Source organism: Salmo trutta, chromosome 33 (genome assembly GCF_901001165.1).
Source record: "Salmo trutta chromosome 33, fSalTru1.1, whole genome shotgun sequence".
Taxonomy (NCBI): Eukaryota; Metazoa; Chordata; class Actinopteri; order Salmoniformes; family Salmonidae; genus Salmo; species Salmo trutta.
Window position 1 is genome coordinate 18,295,040 of NC_042989.1, and position 22,117 is coordinate 18,317,156.

At 46.7% G+C, this 22,117-nt stretch overlaps 1 protein-coding gene across 1 annotated transcript in view; it reads right to left on the minus strand.

The window, feature by feature from the left end:
• Positions 1-725: 725 nt before the first annotated feature.
• LOC115172558 (BTB/POZ domain-containing protein 7-like) overlaps positions 726-22,117 on the minus strand; it is a 29,374-nt gene continuing 7,982 nt past the window's right edge. Inside the window, exons 3-11 of the mRNA XM_029730110.1 lie at positions 19,326-20,462; positions 6,771-6,979; positions 4,495-4,570; positions 4,014-4,174; positions 3,696-3,839; positions 3,373-3,562; positions 3,095-3,273; positions 2,508-2,909; positions 726-2,383 (exon numbers count right to left, since the gene is read on the minus strand). Of these exons, the coding sequence (XP_029585970.1) occupies positions 1,640-2,383; positions 2,508-2,909; positions 3,095-3,273; positions 3,373-3,562; positions 3,696-3,839; positions 4,014-4,174; positions 4,495-4,570; positions 6,771-6,979; positions 19,326-20,462 (3,242 nt within the window). The 3' untranslated portion in view covers positions 726-1,639. The remainder of the gene's footprint in view (positions 2,384-2,507; positions 2,910-3,094; positions 3,274-3,372; positions 3,563-3,695; positions 3,840-4,013; positions 4,175-4,494; positions 4,571-6,770; positions 6,980-19,325; positions 20,463-22,117) is intronic.

Genomic DNA, 22,117 nt, shown 5'->3' on the forward strand with positions numbered 1-22,117 from the left:
GACTCTTCCTGGAGCTGGCCGCCCGGCCAAACTGAGCGATCGGAGGAGAAGGGCCTTGGTCAGGGAGGTGACCAAGAACCTGATGGTCACTCTGACAGAGCTCCAGAGGTCCTATGTGGAGATGGGAGAATCTTCCAGAAGGACAACCATCTCTGCAGCACTCTACCAATCAGGCCTTTATGGTAGAGTGGCCAAACATAAGCCACTACTCAGTAAAAGGCACGACAGCCCACTTGTAGTTTGGTAAAAGGCACCTAAAGACGCTCAGACCATGAGAAACAAGATTCTCTGGTCTGATGAAACCAATATTGAACTCTTTGGCCTGAATGCCAAGTGTCACATCTAGAGGAAACCTGGCACCATCCTTACGGTGAAGCATGGTGGCTTCGGGACAAGTCTCTGAATGTCCTTGAGTGGCCCAGCCAGAGCCAGGACTTGAACACAGATTGAACATCTCTGGAGACCTGAAAATAGCTGTGCAGCAACGCTCCCCATCCAACCTGACAGAGCTTGAGAGGATCTGCAGAGAAGAATGGGAGAAAGTCCCCAAATACAGGTGTGCCAAGCTTGTAGCGTCATACCCGAGAAGACTCAAGGCTGTAATCGCTGCGAAAGGTGCTTCAACAAAGTACTGAGTAAAGGGTCTGCAAATATTTCTGTTTTTGCTTTGTCATTATTGGTTATTGTGTGTAGATTGACGAGGAAAAAAAAAATAATTTAATCCATTTTAGAATAAGGCTGTAATGTAACAAAATGTGGAAAAAGTCAGGGGTCTGAATACTTTCCGAATGCTCTGTATATCAGAGACTGAAGAGGCAGCACAATGACAGCCTCAACAGACCTACTTCCGGCCTGATCTGAACTAGCCTGAGCCTATTACTCATCAGCATATCTGTGTAACAGGCAGCACCAGAAAGAGGAAATCAAATGTAACCAGTCAGGTGAGGTACGTACTGGAGGAATGCTACAGGAAGAGAGAGGAAATACAAATGAGAGGAGCAAGAAAATGTTTTTACATGATTTTACATGAAGATAACGCTGATTGAAGCTATGTGCTGGTGTTAACTAGTTTATACTGAGATCCTATTTATACATCTCCCAGTTAAAGTATATCCTGAGGACTACAGTCCATATGTATATTATACATCCTCAGCACATCTGAACTACATTTCATGGTTACGATCATAGTAACATCTTTGTTATGATCTTCTTTATGATAAGATCTTTGTTCCTGATTCCCACAACTTAGAGGTCACAACAAACCTGGGGTGCAACAAGGCTCAAGGGAAATAGGCAAAGCCCCTCCCAAACAGTACTGCTGGGGTTATATTGTAAAACTGCAGCATTGAGGTTGGCTTCACCAAGCTTCAATACAACAGTCTGACAGTCACTGCTGTTTCTCTAACCTACAGTCCTGATGCTGCTTATCTGTAACACTCAGAGGAGGCGTGAGGTGAAGACAGCACTATGTCATGGAGAAAGGGCTGGAGGAGGTAGGGTACTCTCTCACACACACACAATAAATAGAAACCATTAGCCACCCCTTCACACACACTCATTAGTGCTTTGCTGTCCATGACAGAGGGTTGTTTCCCTCACTTTCCCTTTTGACGACTCAACCCCAGGTCCTCCCCGAGGGTTATAGTGCAGACTTCTTGTAAGGGTAGTCAGGGTTGTTGGGTGACCTGCGTTCTCTGCTAGCCTCCTCGCTAATACTGTTCCTATGTGGCTGCTGGGCCCCTGAACCTGGGGACTCGCCAGTAAGCGCCATCTCCTTCGGGCCTTCCCTGTGGGCCGACATCCGCTCCTCATACCCGTCTAGGTTTCCACTGGGGGAGCCACACAAGTGGCCAAGACCGTGAGTAAGGTCAGTCTCATTGTTTGATCGTCCTCTGGGGACTTGTCCTGCCCCAACCTGGGGACCAGAGGGATTAGCCAGAGCTCCATCCTGCCGCTGGGGGGGCGGGCCTAGGACGTCCAGGCGCAGGGGGTCAGAGCGTGCCTCGGCTGCCCGTCCCTGGCTGTCAGACATGTAGGAGGGAGGGTGGCTGGAGGAGCTGTGGCTGTAGAGGTCTGGCCCTGCGTAGGGGGGCAGGGGGTGGCTGGAGGTTGCGGTGGTTGGTCGGCAGGAGAAGTCATACAGATCAGGGAACTCTGCCTGGGCCTCCAGCTTAGGCTCTGGAGCGTGCCTCTTACAGGAGTGACCATGGCTGAGGCGAGTGGAGGGACAGGGGCCGGGGGGGAGGTGTGGGGCCGGGAGGGCCATGGGGCCGGGAGGGTCGTGACCGTCCCTGTCCCCCATATGGTGCTCCCTCAGGGTCATGACAGAGACGCCCAGAGCGATGTCAGGCATGAACTCCCTCATCACAGGCTCCATGCTCAGCTGGAGAGACAGAGAGAAGCACACCAACACGGCTAGTTATAGCTATACATGACCACAGCACAATACACTTCTACAGCTACAATGACCAAAAGCAACAAACACAGCATGACATGTAGACCTTCACCTGTGCTTCTGGGAGCAGGGCTCGGCCCTTGGCCTGGGGGTTGCTGCAGTCTGGAGGTGGAGGCCTGGGGGCGGAGGGGTAGTCTGGGCTGCCATGCTTGGCTGTGGTGTGGAGCTGGAGCAGAGTGTGGTTACAGGGGTAGGAGAAAGAGCGGGTGGGGGGTGGGATGGGCACACGAGGCCTCCAGGCCCCCTTCAGCTGGGCATGGCTGGGGGTGGCAGGGGCGTGGTATGGGGGTGGAGGGGGAGGCAGCGGGGGGTGAAACCCAGCCAGGCCCTCCAGGTCTGAGAACATGCTGTCCATTGCTGGGCTGCTGTTGACCCGACAACGACCAGCCTGCCGCAGGGCCAAAACAGGACTCTCGTCTCCAAAACGCTCCTCTGGGAAGAACTTGTAAGGGTTCTGAGAATAAACAAACAAAACATTTAGCATCCCAAAAACCTTCTACTATAACACACACAAGTCATTACGTAGTACACTAAGTGAGTGATACTTGTCTTTCAGGGAGAAGGTCTTTAGGACGGAGGTCTCCCTCTAACAAGTCTACAGCCTTGTCCTCCCTGTACCCTACGGGGTTTCCCCCTCACCTGCAGTAGCTCAGTAGCCCCGTCCGCCAGGCCAAACTCCCTCAGCACACGCAGCTGCAGCTCATAGCTGACGGTGGGCCCCTCGCCACAGTTGAGGGCGTAGGCCCTCTGGACCTGGTCTGTGTGACTCAGCTCCTGCAGCCTCTGGACCATCTCCTTAACCACCGCCAGTCTGGGTACTGACAGGACAGACACACAGAGGGTTGGTGGGCCATGTCAACGTTCCTAATATGTTACACTAAATAGCTTCCTTATTGGCACCAGTCTTGTCCTCTTACCTGGGATCTCATTGGCTACCACGGACGGAGCGGTGGTCTGGCTGCTGGCCATCTGCTGATGGTTGATCATGTGACAGCACTGTGGCACGGCGTTGTTGACCATGTAGAGGGTGTCTGGCACGTTGGACATGCGCACCAAACGCAGACGCACCAGATCTGTCTGCTCCACCATCATCTCATCCAGCACAGACTGAGTGGAGGAGGAGACGGGTTAGCAGTCGGGTCATAGCCTGGCCTGACCCAAACCCTCTCACAGAGATGAGACCGAAGAGACATAAAATACTCTCCGTTAACCATCAACCCCTCGATGCGGAGTGTCCTACCTTGGCCTCCTCCACGTATGGAGAGAAGAGACGTGGTCGCACGGAGATGCCAGCGTTCTTCTGCCGTAACCACGAGTTGGCCTTGCCCCCCTCAGTCGTGGGCAGCATGTCCGAGGGAGGGGTGCTGATCAGACCCCTCTTTGTCTGTGAATGGAAAGAGGGTCATTTAAAGAGAACACACCCAGAAGGTCAGGTCAATCAACAACTAAACCATTAACAGGGCATAAAGGATAGATCGATAGATTGCACAATATGTATTGGCAGCAATCAGAAACTGTATTGTAACATCCATATGACGTGTCATCCATGACTACTAACCGCGTCAGAGAGGACGTCGCTGTTGGCAGGGAGGATGTGCTCAGTGCGGATGAAGGGAAGCAGGGGGGACAGGATCTCCTTCAGCTCCTCCACATCCAGGTCCTTCCTCTTCACCCCCCGCTTGTTCACGCTGTGGGCTGTTCCGCTCAGCACGTTGGGCTCTGGGGAAAAAAAACCCGCCCACAAAACACACACAGTTAGTAGGGATTCTATATATAATTATGTGGTTAGTAAGGCCAACACACACTCGTTATTTTTTAACGACAGTATTTTTCAGTCAGGTTCAGAGCCACACAAAAACAAACAAAAAAATACTGCGATCGAGGTGCTTCAGTCTCCCATTTTTAAGGATAAAACTTGGAAAACTAAATGATTTGATAGTCTTTTAGTGTATTTTGGAGGCGCTGGTGCTGTAGGTGGGTGCTTTTCCAACAGCCGTTAGAAGGCCTGCTCGGAGGGTAATTATAGAGTATCATCTTACCCCTGTCTGCCATCCTCTTAATAAGCTGCTGCTCGCCCCACTTCACTACGTACTTCAGAATGTCCTGCTCACTCGCCTGTGAAACAGAGAGAAGGGGGCAGGGGAGGGGTGCGAGAGAAAAGATAGCGTGATGAGAGGGGGATGGGTGATAGGGAAGGAAAGGTGTAAGGACAAGGTTAAACATTGTAGTGGGGAGCAACATCTGAAGAGGCGGTTCAGTGAGGAGACTTGAATATGTGGCTGATGGTGTGACACGGTGTAGTGGTGGCTGAGACTTGTACAGTATTTGACTGATTGGATTACAACGTTTCACCTTAGCCGTCCTGTCAGCCGTCCTGTCAGCCGTCCTGTGCGACACCCAGGGAGCTTGGCATAGCAGAGCAGACCGAAGCTCAATTTCAATTAGTGGCCATGTCAGAAGGCAATGCCTCCAGGGAACGTTCTCACTCCGTTTGTGCTCCAGACCCTGTGTGTTTGGGTTTGTGTTTATGCAGCCGTGTGCGTGTTGCCACTCTTCACCAAATAATTGTTAAACCAATCATGCCCTAGCTGCCTCACAGACTTGAGATCTCTGGGGAGGTGAAAAGGGGAAATTCTAAAAAGACAGATACATTTTTGTAGCCAAAGCACTGACTACAGAGCCAGTTGGACAGGATTGAGGATGGGCATTTGAAATGTTTTGACTGTTGAAGTATTTGCATAGTCTAGGTGAAAAAATATATGTTAACATTTATCTATATGCCAACAGTGCGCAACAATGCCTAATTTATCATAACCATTACAGATCAATTATAAATTGCCCCATACAGTACATACAGTCAATATTTTTTTTTATTTAGGATTCATGTATTGAAACTGTAATATCAACTGGTTATATTATAATGGAACACAACATTCTGAAAGGCAGTAACCTCAGCATTGACGCTTGTAGAAACCTATGGTTCAATAGCATAGCCTTGTTTAGTTCATTTAGCAGACAAGAGGCTCTTATTTCCAGAGCCCCATTCACAGTCAAGACATACCTATGTTATAGTAAAAAAAACTGGCAATATAACAGACTAAAATAGAACAGAATATATTTCCAAAAGTTGCCAGTGCGAAGTGATGCGCATTTTGCTTCTGGAACAGGTATTCTCAATGAGTGATCATTTGAAACAGGGCTCAATTTGGCAAGGGTTTCATGGTTACAAACTAAAAATTGGTCTTCTTTTCGCTATACAGACGTTCGATTTAGTTTATTCTGCCTGTTCTTTGGAATTTTCAAAATGGATGAATAATTCCACATTTAACACTGCATGGTGATGAATTATGGCCACGACATCAGTTTGGTGAGAGGCCTACGCTCAGTCTTTACCAAACTCATGCGTTTGCATATTTTCAGTGTGGAACCTGTCTGTGTTCAGGGGGTTATAGCCTAGGCTAACCAATTCTAAATGACACTAGCAGTTCGCAAAGTAGCGTAAGTGGAGAATAGACGGGATACAATTATTCCAAAATTGCAAAATTGCAAATCGTTGTTGGAACACATTTTCCCAACTTCAATCAACCCATCCATTTTGAATTTGTGAAAGGTGACATCATTTGGCAAGGAATGTAGCTTGTGTATCCCATCATTTAGATATGTTTTATAGACATTTATTTCTGTAGACCTAACGGGAGCTTGTGTTTCCCATCATTTAGATATGTTTTATACATTTATTTCTGTAGACCTAACGGGAGCTTGTGTTTCCCATCATTTAGATATGTTTTATACATTTATTTCTGTAGACCTAACGGGAGCTTGTGTTTCCCATCATTTAGATATGTTTTATAGACATTTATTTCTGTAGACCTAACGGGAGCTTGTGTGCAAACTCAGCACACGTGTGTTGAGGGAGCAGTCAGAACGCATTTGAGTGATTGAGAAACAGAGGGGAAAGGGAATTTATGGAGAATAACTGTGTGATACTTGGCTTGGTTTCTTTTCTGTTGTGCCCCGCAAATACACATGTACAAATGGAACACTTGAGTCAAACCAAAATAACGTCATCTTCAAGACGACATTAAAACAATTTTTGGGACAAAATGTAACTTGTCCAGTCGGACAGCCACGAAGACCATTCCACCAAATAGTTTTACAGTATTAAAAAAAGAAAAATCTCTGGTTAAAAGATAGTTTTGTAAGTCTGTTCGAGTACTCGATTACACATGCCCATCCATGACAGGATACGATCTTTGGAGTCTATGGAGATGCATCCAGTCCAATCACACACACAGCGGCGGCATGGGCATCTCACCTGTAGGTAGTCTGACTGGATAGCGGTGAGCAGGTGCTCCTTGCTGAGCTCGTAGAGTACGTCAGAGGTCACGACCTGGCTGAACTCCTCACACAGGAAGTGTAGGGCCTGGCGGTGGACCCACTTTGAGCCGTAGGGCTGAGAGCTCCATTTCAGGATGGGAACCAGGCAGTCCAGGGACAGGCTCTCCACCACAATGTCCTCACAGCCTGGGTGAGGAGACAGGAACACAGGGCATAGGGGTCACATACCTCTAACACTCATATCACTGAGTGAACAGCACCTTTAATAGCCCGGTGGTCCAGTCAGTTTGTGCTTCAGCCAACTCCTCTCTGTGTCATGCCAAATATGTATTATTTGAGTTGGCTACAGCACAGTATGGGCCCAGGCTACATTTTTTAAATCTATTGTATGGGAAGTCATACCCTGTCAGAACATTAGTAAGAGTATTAATGGGTGACTTAATTGAACCATAAATATCCCGCCACATAGCGGTCACTTCTGGAGCCATTCAGAAGCCCACAGTAGTTTCCCTGCTATTCATCACTACGGGGAGCACTCCCCCTTTCCCCCGGCACCCCCCTCCATGCGTTTCCTAAATCAGAGCACATAGCAGAACAGCAGGCAGTGGTTTAACACTGTTACACACAACCCCACAGAAATGCCTTTGATACCTTCACGTGTTCCAGTCACTCTACCTCCCATTCACCACACTAAGTTAACACAGCAGCCAGAGGAAAGTATGCTGCACACACACACACACACACACACACACACACACACACAGTATACTCACACAGAAAACACATGCAGAAACGCACACGCTCTCATGTACTCATATGCATATGCACACACACACATGAATCAAAAACAAATTAAAAGTTGCAGAGGGTTATTAATTATTACTTGATATACTGTAGCCATTTGAACACATCTTGGATGAAATGGAATTTCAGAAATGGCTATAGTGGCAGTCATAGTGGCAGTCATAGTGGCAGTCATAGTGGCAGTCATAGTGGCAGTAGCAATTGAGATAGAACTAAAATAAACATCAAACAATCAAATTACATCAACTTGGATCGGAAACTAGTGCATGTCCACAAGGGTACATAAATAATTTGGCTTCACTTTTTGACAGTCAACTCAGTGGAAAATGAGAGCAGGCAGTGTGATGCCAGTGATAGAGCCACACAGTGTGGCTCTGAGGCAGACAGAGATACTGGTCTGCTTTGAAGTGGCCCCTGCCCAGGCCCCCTGCTGCTGGCTCTGTATTTAGCTTGTGGAGAAGAGCGGAGCAGGCTGCCCTACCCTGGGCTTAGCTGGGTTATGAGCTCCAGTACCAGTGCTCCTCTGGGACTCTTATCTGTGGGCTGTGTGAGATCTGCTGCACTGCCTTTCCCTTTGAAACTGCACTCTGGGAAATTGGACACTGACGCTCAGGGAGATGACGCCTGCCCTCTTTAAAAAAATGTTTTTTCCTCCTTCAACCGACACACAGTTAAAGCTGCATTTCCCTAGATTTTTGGTCCCTTCCTTTACTTTTATTAGCTAGGCAGAGCGACGCAAAGCAGACCCCAACAGTGTTAAACGCAGGACGGAAATCCTGTGTCGTTAAGAGGACAGACGAGGTTCAAATGTGGACGCAGACATTTAGCCTTTTTATTTTCCATAAACAACCTAAAGTGGGAATAGATTCCACACTTCCTTCCTTCCTTCCCTTTCTTCCTTCCATCTCTTCTCTCTGTATTCCGCTCATTCTATCCTAATTTCTCTCACACTGAGCAGGGGTAGACACGTAGAGACACACACAACTTCCTTTGAAAGGTAAAGCTTCCCCAGTGGGGACCAGCAGCACATGAAAGCAGACAGCTCTGTTCTCTATTAGCCCATTAGAATGCATAGCACCATTCAGCCTTTTAAAGCTTTGCACTCTTATTATGAGCCAGAGATTAGACTGGGCATTATATCTAATACTAAAGCCATTTCCCCTTCCTCTCTCTCTGGCACTATGCATTCACTGCAGCCTAGCAGACTGACTAGAATATCAACACAATGAGCATTATGGCAACTGCGTCTGTGAGACGGCAATAACTGAGGATGTGTGCTTGCTGTTTTTTTTAGCTCCATGTTTATGAAACAACGTTTCCAAACCCACTTAAGACATCAGCAGCACTCCGGACCAGTCAACACTGTGGTGGACTTGAATCATGTCTGATTACTCAAGTAACTACAGCTTCATTTTTAGCGGAGGTCTCAAACAAAACAAAAAGGAAGGAGGAGAGACTATCGAAGAATGATGGGCTTCACTCCGACTGCCTGAGGCCAACTTCCAAGCAAACCGATAAGTTCTGCCGAGGAGCAACTGGAAATCCCCCTCTGCTTGGAACAATTAGGGTTCACTCATGTCATAGGTCAAGTTCCGCCTGTAACCAAAGATATGACTGATCAGACAGCAATATCACAGACCAAGACTTCTCCTTAAAACGTAACAGGAGAAAGTTGAACGACTGACAGATTCTCCTAATGGAAGGTGCTATGACAGAACTAAGTCTGTTAATAAGTCACACGGGGTCCATCAATAGCCTCTTAAATGCAATGGCAAAATTAGATATCAATTCTGATCCCATTCACTACCACTCAAACCCTTTCACATCAGCAAGCAACTCTGAAGACTGACTGGCTAACATGGTTTATTTCCCACCCGAGGTGTGGTCATTCATGGTATTAATCAATGAGGAAAACTTACCACATGAATCATGATTGTAATGGGATGCATGTCTCCACAGATGAGTCATTACTCTCCCGCTCTGTGTGTGTGTGTGTGGATATGTGTGTGTAGAAAGAGAGAAGAGGTAGAGAGAAAATCTGCATTGGTATGCTGATCTACTCATTATCAATGCTCTCACTGTGTTTGAAAAATGAATAAGGCTTTTAATATCGTCAGGGTAAGAGAGAGTGAGTGATCTCTGCCTAGGGAGCTAATAGGGTTGATAACTGCTGATGTAGACGAGAGGCTCTCAGATTGAACCCTATCACCAGTGAGTGTACCCTGGCCTGGACACAGCTCAATCAGATGGAGGGGGAGCAGTTGAGGCACAGAGAGGAGGAGGAGGAGGAGGAAGGGACTGCTAGCCTGGAGATAACCCGATGCGCATGACAGCTACCCCAGGTCTCTGACAGGAGGCGGAGGTCACTCAAGGTTGTCACATAGAAATTAAATCATGGGCCTTCCCAGCTCATTTGACACTTGGGTGAGCAAGCATTTTGGCAGCCAACAGCGTGTCAGTGGAGGCTCCTCACAGGAGGAAAGGGAGGACCATCCTACTTAGTGAATTTCAGAAAGATAGTAATTGTGAAACACCAAAATAAAAAAACATTTTTAGATAAAACTATAGTAATTATATTCATGTCACCAAATAATTGATTAAAACATATTGTTTTGGAATGAAGGTCTATAGTTGCCTAAACAGCACTCTGTTCGGGCAGCACCATGGTGTAGCCGGAGGACAGCTATTTTCCGTCCCCCTCCTTGTGGTACATTGACTTCAATACAAAACCTAGGAGGCTCATGGTTCTCACCCCTTTCCATAAACTTACACAGTAATTATAATGACTTCCGGAGGACATCCTCCAGAGCTCTTGCAGCATGAACTGACAGTTGGAACAGTTTAAGAAATTAATTTCTTTAAAAAATTTGAGAAGCAGCAGAGAGAGAGCTGTTTTTTATGTGGCTGCTGCAATTGAACTGTGTGTGCGGGTGATCATCCGATTGTGTTGCAAAATGTTTCTTAAAAATGGAACAAAAAAACAGGAATGGACCTACCTGAATTTGTCCAATAGGAACTCTCATTGAGTTTGTAACTGTTTGGAATAATGATTACACTGTCTGTCACCTTGATTACTCCAATTTGTCTCTCGACCTGTGCCTACAAATGACCTGTGTTCATTTGTAGGCTAGGTTGTAGTAACCTCACGATGGGTACAGGGATAATTAGAGCATCATGTAGTAGGCCAAACCTATCGACGTTACATCGGGCTGGGTGAATGGAATATGAATGACAGTCATCCAATATGCTGTAATGGCCATGATCTTAAAAATAAATAATTGTCCTCCCTAATCTTAAACGGCACTGACCACCAGGTGCGTGTGTGTGTGACTGAGCGTGCATGCATGTTAAAAAGGTTAGGGGTGTCTTTGAGAGGAGCATAACTAACAGAGGAAAGAGAAGAAAAAAAACTGGAGAGATGGAAATGTAATTAACTAAATAAGAGGTCTATTGTACAGACGAAATGAGAGGTCCTTGATACACACCACAACATGGGGTTTCATGTGAACTGATGAGATTGTTGCTTCTCTGTGGTCAAGAGAGGGGATATAAATACCCTATATTAGAGGCTTGGAGGAGGGGGAGGGGGGATGACAGTGTGCCTGGTGCCAAGCTGCCTTGGCGACATGATGTTGTAGGGAGTAGTTAGGAAATCAATACTGTTACTTATCGGGATATTATTTGACAATATCATTTTTGCGCTAGTCAGCTGTACCTGCACTAAAACCTCTGTATTTTTCCTTCATAGCTTGTAGATAGTATTTTTCCTTCATCTTCTTTGAAAAGTGAGCCAATTTGTTTTCAGCACTTAATTTCCTTGACTGATCAAAACTTGTTATTTTTTTTCTTCATGGCTCTCTCTTGTCCCTCTGCAGCAATATGTTTGGAACATCCAATCGCAAAATCAAGTCGCAATACACATACACTGAGTGTACAAAACATTAGGAACACCTTCCTAATGAGTTGCACCGCCTTTACCCTCAGAAAACGCCTCATTTCGTTGGGAAATGGACTCTACAAGATGTCGAAAGCGTTCCACAGGGATACTGGCCCATGTTGACGTCAATGCTTCCCACAGTTGTGTCAAGTTGGCTGGGGGGTCCATCCTTGATACACATGGGAAACTGTTGAGCATGAAAAACCCAGCAGTGTTGCAGTTCTTGACACACTCAAACCGGTGCGCCTGCCATCTACTACCATACTCCGTTAAAAGGCAATTAAATCTTTTGTCTTGGCACACACACAATCCATGTCTCAGTTGTCTCAAGGCTTAAAAATCCTTCTTTAACCTGTCTCCTCCCCTTCATCTACACTGATTGAAGTGAATTTAACAGGTGACATCATTAAAGGATCATAGTGTTCAGCTGGATTCACCTGGTCGGTCAGTCAGTCATGGAAAGAGCAGGTGTTCCTAATGTTTTGTACACCCAGTGTAGCATCGTGAGACTTGCAATACATATTGTATCAGCACCTAAGTACAGTAACATCGTATCTTGAGGTCCCTGGCAATTCCCAGCCCTCGTACGGGTGTGAGGAAGATCTGGCCAGCTGTGTGTGTGAGAGAGTGAGAGAGTGAGTGAGTGAGTGACATCTTTTCTACTGTGCCTTTATAACAGGCAAACATGGAGTTGTGTTCCCCATGCTCTTTTAACTGCAACAGCACTTTGAGATTTACATGAAAAGCTTAAACATTTTTATTTTTTATTGTTAATAACATTGTGTTTTTGTTGTATGACAGACAAAGGTTGTAATGTTCCCACTGTCTCAACAGCCCAGTAGTCCATTGTTCCTGTCTGTGATGCAGCTAATGACAAGAGGCACGAATCCCTGTGTCTGTATGTATATGATGGAGTGGGTGGGCAACAGCCATGATCAGTGTCTTCTTTACTACCGAATATATACTGCTCAAAAAAATAAAGGGAACACTTAAACAACACATCCTAGATCTGAATGAAAGAAATAATCTTATTAAATACTTTTTTCTTTACATAGTTGAATGTGCTGACAACAAAATCACACAAAAATAATCAATGGAAATCCAATTCATCAACCCATGGAGGTCTGGATTTGGAGTCACACTCAAAATTAAAGTGGAAAACCACACTACAGGCTGATCCAACTTTGATGTAATGTCCTTAAAACAAGTCAAAATGAGGCTCAGTAGTGTGTGTGGCCTCCACGTGCCTGTATGACCTCCCTACAACGCCTGGGCATGCTCCTGATGAGGTGGCGGATGGTCTCCTGAGGGATCTCCTCCCAGACCTGGACTAAAGCATCCGCCAACTCCTGGACAGTCTGTGGTGCAACGTGGCGTTGGTGGATGGAGCGAGACATGATGTCCCAGATGTGCTCAATTGGATTCAGGTCTGGGGAACGGGCGGGCCAGTCCATAGCATCAATGCCTTCCTCTTGCAGGAACTGCTGACACACTCCAGCCACATGAGGTCTAGCATTGTCTTGCATTAGGAGGAACCCAGGGCCAACCGCACCAGCATATGGTCTCACAAGGGGTCTGAGGATCTCATATCGGTACCTAATGGCAGTCAGGCTACCTCTGGCGAGCACATGGAGGGCTGTGCGGCCCCCCAAAGAAATGCCACCCCACACCATGACTGACCCACCGCCAAACCGGTCATGCTGGAGGATGTTGCAGGCAGCAGAACGTTCTCCACGGCGTCTCCAGACTCTGTCACGTCTGTCACGTGCTCAGTGTGAACCTGCTTTCATCTGTGAAGAGCACAGGGTGCCAGTGGCGAATTTGCCAATCTTGGTGTTCTCTGGCAAATGCCAAACGTCCTGCACGGTGTTGGGCTGTAAGCACAACCCCCACCTGTGGACGTCGGGCCCTCATACCACCCTCATGGAGTCTGTTTCTGACCGTTTGAGCAGACACATGCACATTTGTGGCCTGCTGGAGGTCATTTGGCAGGGCTCTGGCAGTGCTTCTCCTGCTCCTCCTTGCACAAAGGCGGAGGTAGCGGTACTGCTGCTGGGTTGTTGCCCTCCTATGGCCTCCTCCACGTCTCCTGATGTACTGGCCTGTCTCCTGGTAGCGCCTCCATGCTCTGGACATTACGCTGACAGACACAGCAAACCTTCTTGCCACAGCTCGCATTGATGTGCCATCCTGGATGAGCTGCACTACCTGAGCCACTTGTGTGGGTTGTAGACTCCGTCTCATGCTACCACTAGAGTGAAAGCACCGCCAGCATTCAAAAGTGACCAAAACATCAGCCAGGAAGCATAGGAACTGAGAAGTGGTCTGTGGTCCCCACCTGCAGAACCACTCCTTTATTGGGGGTGTCTTGCTAATTGCCTATAATGTCCACCTGTTGTCTATTCCATTTGCACAACAGCATGTGAAATTTATTGTCAATCACTGTTGCTTCCTAAGTGGACAGTTTGATTTGACAGAAGTGTGATTGACTTGGAGTTACATTGTGTTGTTTAAGTGTTCCCTTTATTTTTTTGAGCAGTGTATATATACACACACACACACACACACACACACACACACACACACACACACACACAGTTGAAGTCGGAAGTTTACACATTAGATAGATAATTCAAGGATGTTTTTGACGGAGGGGCAAGTTTCTCAAATATCTCAACCCATCAATCAGCTGTCAGAAAATGGTGTGAGTGGTTTCTGTTAGTAGCACACCTCACATCCTGATCGCTGCCTACGGATGTGAGAAATAACTTCATATTAAAATGAACCTTGCAGGCATGAAGAGAGCAATCCCCCCCAGGTTTAAAATCCCATCGCTCATTGGAATGGGAGGTGACGGTAATAAACTGACAACAGCTACGCTCTCGGCTCCATCTGACCTTCTAGGGGGGTCTTTCGGGGTGAACTCCACTCAGAGTGACAGCAGCCAGAGAGAGGGAGAGCAATGGAGAGAGGGCTGCGGTCCTGTGATAAAAGGAGTGATGGGGCCCTGACAGGAACACTCACTGGCTCTGCAGAGCTGTGTGTATCAATAAAACTGTCTGTCACTGGAGACCTTCCTGGAGCAGGGAGGGAGGACAGAGCAACAGTCCTGAACCTGACATGCCTTTTCCATTTACATTGGCCTAACATCTGCAGTTGACAAAAACACAATTTTCACTAAAACAAGCTATCAATATAGGGATTCTGTTCAGAGAGATGTAACCCCCTGGTTACTTCTTGCTCTTTCTTGCATGGACTAATTTAGTTACATTGTTGCATGGGGGACATATTTTTGAGATGGACCTATTGCTAGGCAACAGTCTGAGGCGTGAGAAGGTTAACCCCATGAACTCTGTGAGCTGGCAAGATGGCTAGTTACAGTGCCTTCAGAAAGTATTCACACACCTTGACATTTTCTGCATTTTGTTGTGTTAACAGGGTGGGATTAAAATGGAATGAATTGTCATTTTTTTGGTCAACAATCTACACTGAACAAAAATATAAAATACAACCATTTCAAAGATTTTATTGAGTTACAGTTTATAAGGAAATCAGCCAGTCAATTGAAATAAATTCATTAGGCCATAATCTATGATATCACACGACTGGGAACACAGATATGCATCTGTTGGTCAGATACATTACATGACCAAAAGTATGTGGACACCTGCTCATCGAACGTCTCATTTCAAAATCATGGGCGTTAATATGGAGTTGGTCCCCTTTGTTGCTATAACAACCTCCACTCTTCTGGGAAGGCTTTCCACTAGATCAGTGGTTCTTAACCTGGGTTCGATCGAACCCCAGGGGTTCGGTGAGTCAGTCTCAGGGGTTCGGCGGAGGTCAAGACACACACCCGACTCATATGATTCGTGATGACACGCCCCGCTTGGCCATCATTGGCTGCAGGTGATCACGCAACATCGCTTGGCCTATCTGTGCTGCAGGGAATTTGGCGCGCTCAGTAGTCGAATTGTGACTGTCGTGATGGTACGTCGTGTGATTTCTTTCTTAATATTTTAATCCCTTCATACTAACTATGTCGAGCAAAAAAAGAAAGTGGTCGGACGAATATGTACAATATGGATTCACATGTATAACGGAACGTGATGAGAGTCAGCGTCCTAACTGCATGATTTGCAATGCCAAGTTGAGCAATTCTAGTCTAGCACCGGCAAAACTAAGAGAACACTTCCTTAAGCTGCATGGAGATGGACAATACAAGAACACAACGTTCGCTGAATTCAAGGTGAAGAGAGCCAGATTCGATGAAAAGGCTAGTCTGCCTGTTCTCGGCTTTGTACCCATCAACAAACCGATCCTCACAGCATCGTACGAAGTTGCTTACCTGATCGCAAAGCAGGGCAAACCACACACCATTGGTGAAACACTCATAAAACCAGCTGTGTTGAAGATGGCGAATATCATGCTGGGAAAAGCGGCTGAAGTTAAGTTAACCCAAATTCCTCTTTCAAATGACACCATTAGCGACAGAATAGAGGACATGAGCAAAGACATCTTGGCTCAAGTAGTTGCAGATCTGATTTCAAGCCCGGCAAAATTCAGCCTTCAACTCGACGAGACCACAGGCAACAGCAGAAGTCACACTGATTTGCAGTAAATATTCATTATTATGTTTTTGTTTTTGTGTGAAAATCATGTTTTAATGGTTTTGTTCTTTGAACACTGATGTTGATGCACGGATCATTTTGTGCACCAGTAAAATATATACCTATGTTTTGAATTTTATTTTTCCAATTAAGAAGGGTTCGGTGAATGCGCATATGAAACTGGTGGGGGTCAGTACCTCCAACAAGGTTAAGAACCACTGCACTAGATGTTGGAACATTACTGCAGGGACTTGCTTCCATTCAACCACAAGAGCATTAGTGAGGTCGGGCACTGATGTTGGGCGATTAGGCCTGGCTCGTAGTTGGCGTTCCAATTCATCCCAAAGATGTTTGATGGGGTTGAGGTCAGGGCTCTGTGCAGGCCAGTCAAGTTCTTCCACACCGATCTTGAAAAAACATTTCTGTATGGACCTCGCTTTGTGCACAGGGGCATTGTCATGCTGAAACAGGAAAGGGCCTTCCCCAAACTGTTGCCACAAAGTTGGAAGCACAGAATCGTCTAGAATGTAATTGTAGGCTGTAGCGTTAAGATTTCCCTTTAATGGAACTAAGGGGCCTAGCCCGACCCATGAAAAACAGCCCCACCAAACTTTACAGTTGGCACAATGCATTTGGACAGGTAGCATTTTCCTGGCATCCGCCAAAACCAGATTTGTCTGTCGGACAGCAAGATGGTGAAGCGTGATTCATCACTCCAGAGAACGTGTTTCCACTGCTCTAGAGTCCAATGGCAGCGAGCTTTACACCACTCCAGCCGACGCTTGGCATTTTACATGGTGACATTAGGCTTGTGTGCGGCTGCTCGGGCCATGGAAACCCATTTCAGTAAGCTCACGACGAACAGTTCTTGTGCTGACGTTGCTTCCAGAGGCAGTTTGGAACTCGGTAGTGAGTGTTGCAACCGAGGAAAGATGATTGTTTACGCTCTATGCGCTTCAGCACTCTGCGCTCCCATTCTGTGAGTTTGTGTGGCCTACCACTTTGCAGCGGAGCCCTTGTTCCTAGACGTTTCCACTTCACAATAACAGCACTTACAGTTGACCGGGGCAGCTCTAGCAGGGCAGAAATTTGCCGAACTGACTTTTTGGAAAGGTGGCATCCTATGACAGTGCTGCGTTGAAAGTCAGAGCTCTTCAGTACGGGCCATTCTACTGCCAATGTTTGTCTATGGGGATTGCATGGCTGTATGCTCGATTTTATACACCTGTCAGTAACTGGTGTGGCTGAAATAGCCGAATCCACTAATTTTTATTCTGTACAGGCTTCCTTCTTTTTACTCTGTCATTTAGGTTGGTATTGTGGCATAACTACAATGTTGTTGATCCATCCTTAGTTTTCCCTCCCATCACAGCATTAAACTAACTGTTTTAAAGTCACCATTGGCCTCATGGTGAAATCCCTAAGCAGTTTCCTTCCTTTCTGGCAACTGAGTTAGGAAGGACAGCTGTATCTTCGTAGTGACTGGGTGTATTGATACACCATACATACAAAGTGTAATTAATAACTTCACCATGCTCAAAGGGATATTCAATCTGCTTTTTTCCCGTTTTATCCATCTACCAATAGGCACCCTTCTTTGCGAGGCATTGGAAAAACTCCCTGGTCATTGAGGTTGAATCTGTGTTTTAAATTCACTGCTTGACTGAGGGACCTTACAGTTAATTGTATGTGTGGGGTACAGAGATGAGGTAGTCATTAAAAAATCATGTTAAAACACTATTATTGCACACAGAGTGAGTCCATGCAAATGATTGACCTGTGAAGTACATTTTTACTGCTGAGCTTATTTAGGCTTGCCATGACAAAGTGGTTGAATACTTATTGACTCAAGACATTTCAGCTTTTCATTTTCTATTAATTTGTAAAAATGTATAAAAATACAATTTCACTTTGACATTATGGGGTATTGTGTGTAGGCCAGTGACACAAAATATCAATTTAATTTATTTTAAATTCAGGCTGTAACACAACAAAATGTGGAAAAAGTCAAAGGGTGTGAATACTTTCTGAAGGCGCTGTAATGGTTTTATTGTTTTGAAAGTTAGTGGGACTCGATCTGAGTAACCCCAGTAATGAACTGTTAGCCCCGCATCCCTGACCAAGTGAGGACGGCGTAAAATTATTCTTATTTTTTTTTAAGGTTCTACTGGCGTCAGAAGACCTCTGCTTTTGCTCTCCTCCCGCTCGGAGGGTCGACCGTTGGAGATGTTGTGAGAGACTAAGCTCTGAGTGACAGGCCCATTGGACTGTTTGCACTCTTGCGCTTCTCGGTCACGGTGACCTGGATTCCAGACCGTGAGTGTCATTGGATTGGGGACTAATTACTTTGCTATTTATTTTATTGGTTTGAAGGGGATCCCCTCTGTATAAAATGAACACTTTTTAACCCTGGTCCTTCCTAAATAAGTGTATATCTGTGATTTATTTGAGTATTGAAATGTGTTAAATAATAACTGTTGGGTTACATATGATTCCAGTTTGAGCTTTCTATTGAGACTGATTTTATTGTGATTACACCGACATGTCTTCATAACTGTATTACTTGTTTGTATTTATTCTTTGATTCAGTTAAGGTTAGTCATTACTTTATGGTTAGGCCTACACAAACATCTTCCCATGCCGCCTACTTATTATTGCCACACACCTAGATACTAGGTCCAAACTGATAGGAACACAGGTCCCTCAGAAGAGGGGGCTACAGAGATTATAGGGATGGAAAGAGACATGGAGATAGCTTTTTGGCTCACACTCCTGCCCTGCTAACCTTTGATAGATTTCAGTATGCAGAGATGCAGTTATATGAGGATGTCTATCCTCAGTCAGACCCATACCGTCACAGAGCTATGGGCAATATCACATTAAAATAACACTCTTAGCATGAAAGATTGACTTTCAAATTCATGATGCGGCCCATTTATCCACCTTGGCTGACCTGATTTAAAGGATTTAAACCATTGAAGCATATTCTCACTAGCTGATACAGGCAGCCTCCCAGATTACCATTCATCCACACACACTGAGCAGATCATAAAGGGATCTGGGATGAACTGGACATGTAGCCCCAGGTTGAATGTGAACCATTCATTCATATCCACTCTGAGTTGGAGTGTGACTAGACAGGACAGACAGACAGACAGGGATGGTTGGTACAGTAACTTACCTTGTGCCAGCATGCTGAACTCAAGGAAGAGGGCGATGTGGTAGAGCTCCATGGCCTCCTCAGTGCGGGTGCTGGCTCCTCCCCTGCCCCCGGCCACCAGGACCTGCACCTCCCCCAGGCTCCCGGCCGAGGGGCTCCCCCTCAGCACCAGCCCCAGCTCCACCGCATCCGTGTACATGCAGTGAAGGATGACTCGCACGTACTTCCGCGGGATGATGGACTCGTCCAGCACGATGCGTGTGGGTGTCTGCAGCGTGCGCTCAGTCATCTCCTCCCCCGTGCGGATGCGCCGCTGCAGAAGGTTCCGGAAAAAGTGTGAGCGGGCCGAGAGCACGGCCTTGTGGGCCCTCAGGTCCTCGTCTGGGGAACCCAGCCCACCGCAGCCTCCTGTGGCCACGCCCCCTCCAGCCCCCCCACTGCTGTAGGCCTCCACCAGCTCCGCGTCAGAGGAGAAGCTGAGCAGGGCGTCGTAGTAACACATGTAGTCAAACAGCCCTCTCATGTCTGCCTCCAGGGAGTTGGGCGTGCCGAACTCCTCGCTCAGCTGCACCAACACGTCCACGTTCTGCAGCCTGGAGTCCTCCACCCCACCCACCCCAAACTCCCCCGTGTACAGGTAGTGCAGTAGTGCAGAGAACATGGGCACATCGATGCCCGCCGTCTCAATGCCCATAAGGACCTCAGCGCCGTACCCCGGAGAGGAGGACAGTAGGGTCTTGAAGAAGGGGCAGCGGGAAGCCAGTACGGCACGGTGTGCGGGGAAACAGGTGTCCTGGAAGATGAGGTCCACGTCGGTGCAGTACTTGTGCTGGTAAAGGGCAGCCAGGTCACGCTGCAGGCTGGGTGCCTTGGCCCGAGCCAAGCTGGCATGGAAGCTCAGCTCCTTGAGGGAGGCTGTGCCCTCATACTCCTCCACCAGGGCGTTGGCATCACGCACATCCCACCCCGACAGGAGCTCCTTCATCTGGCGGGCATGGTCCGCAGAACGGCTGGACTTACGGCGCTTGATGAACCTCCTCTTGAGGGTGGCCAGGCCCAGGCTCTTCTTCTTCCTGTCATGGGGCTTGTCGTGACCCTGCTCCAGGCTGTACAGCTTGGACTCCCAGCCGTAGCCCTGCTGGGAGTATGACGACGTCCCTGCAACACACATAACACAGAGTTCAGCTGGTTCAAATGTCATGGTTATTTCTGAACAGGGAAATAAGTTATGCTCGAATTTTATTCATATGATACATGTTTTCCACAGCTGTTTTTTAAATGCGGTTAATTCCTCTGGCTTGGTAGCATTAAGAGTTTGCCGTTTCTAGTCTGAAAGCATGACCCTAGGAAACACAATCTGTCTTTTCTCCTAGCCCTGTCATGTGACCTGTTCAGGCTGTCCAGACACACCACTCTTCTCTAGCTCCCTCACAGTGTGCTTGGCACTCCCTTGATCTAGGGCCTGATGTCTCTCATTTCACAGATAACTCAACTGTCTGTGTTAAGAAAGGAACAGGCCATCATTATCAAAATGCCATCAAAAGTCATCACAAGCATCAATGGGTCTATCTGCTAATAAAGCTGACTTTGATTAAGGCATGGTTGGAATTAGATGGTAACAGGAAGTAAAACATGGGCTACAACGTTGTGTGTCAGTTGGGGGGGGGTAGGAAAGTTCCCCCTTCCCCTGTAGTCTTTTGCAATGCACTTGGCCACCTATACACTAATGAACTACCCCTAATAGCAGTGATGTTTGGCTGGAGAGAGGGGACTTGCGTCAGAGGCACCACCGCCAAATAGAAAAGTCTCTCTGCCCTTCCTTCCCTGAGCATCCATCACTGTGACCCACATAGTAGTCATTCTAATACTGTGAATCATCCCGTCTACGCCTGCACAGCTAAGCTTACAACCAACAAACATTACAACCGCCAAGAACATACAGTTATTTTTTGCAATCTACAGGGCTTTCAACCCAATCAAATCTCCCGGAGCATGGACCTGTCTCTAGAACTACAGACAGGAAACGTGTAACAGGAAAACAGTTGTATAAAAGCCTGGGGTTTTTCATTAAGCAGACCAAAAAAAATACACACAAAAAATGAATAAGCAGCCACTCCTAAAAGGCCATCAATAAGGCCCTGCAGTGATATATAATGAATGAGGGATTGATGCTTGGAGTCTGAAACTGGAATTAACAGAGGCAGCGGTGGATGATTGAACAGTTCTCTGCAAGAGCAGCCAGATCAAATAAAAGTTGACTAGAATGCAGCTTGATCACTTCCAGCCCAGCAACGCAGACAGATGACATTCATTTCATAAGTCAAGAAAAAATAAATACTTCTGACTGACAGAACTCTTGCAAAAAAAATCGTAAGGCTCTCCAGAGGGTAGTGAGGTCTGCACAACGCATCACCGGGGGCAAACTACCTGCCCTCCAGGACACCTACACCACCCGATGTCACAGGAAGGCCAAAAAGATCATCAAGGACAACAACCTCCCGAGCCACTGCCTGTTCACCCGCTATCATCCAGAAGGCGAGGTCAGTACAGGTGCATCAAAGCTGGGACCAAGAGAGTGAAAAACAGCTTCTATCTCAAGGCCATCAGACTGTTAAACAGCCATCACTAACATCGAGTGGCTGCTGCCAACATACCGACTCAAATCTCTAGCCACTTCAATAATTAAAAATTGGATGTAATAAATGTAGCCACTTTAAACAATGCCACTTTATATAATGTTTACATACCCTACATTACTCATCTCATATGTATATACTGTACTCTATACCATCTACTGCATCTTGCCTATGCCG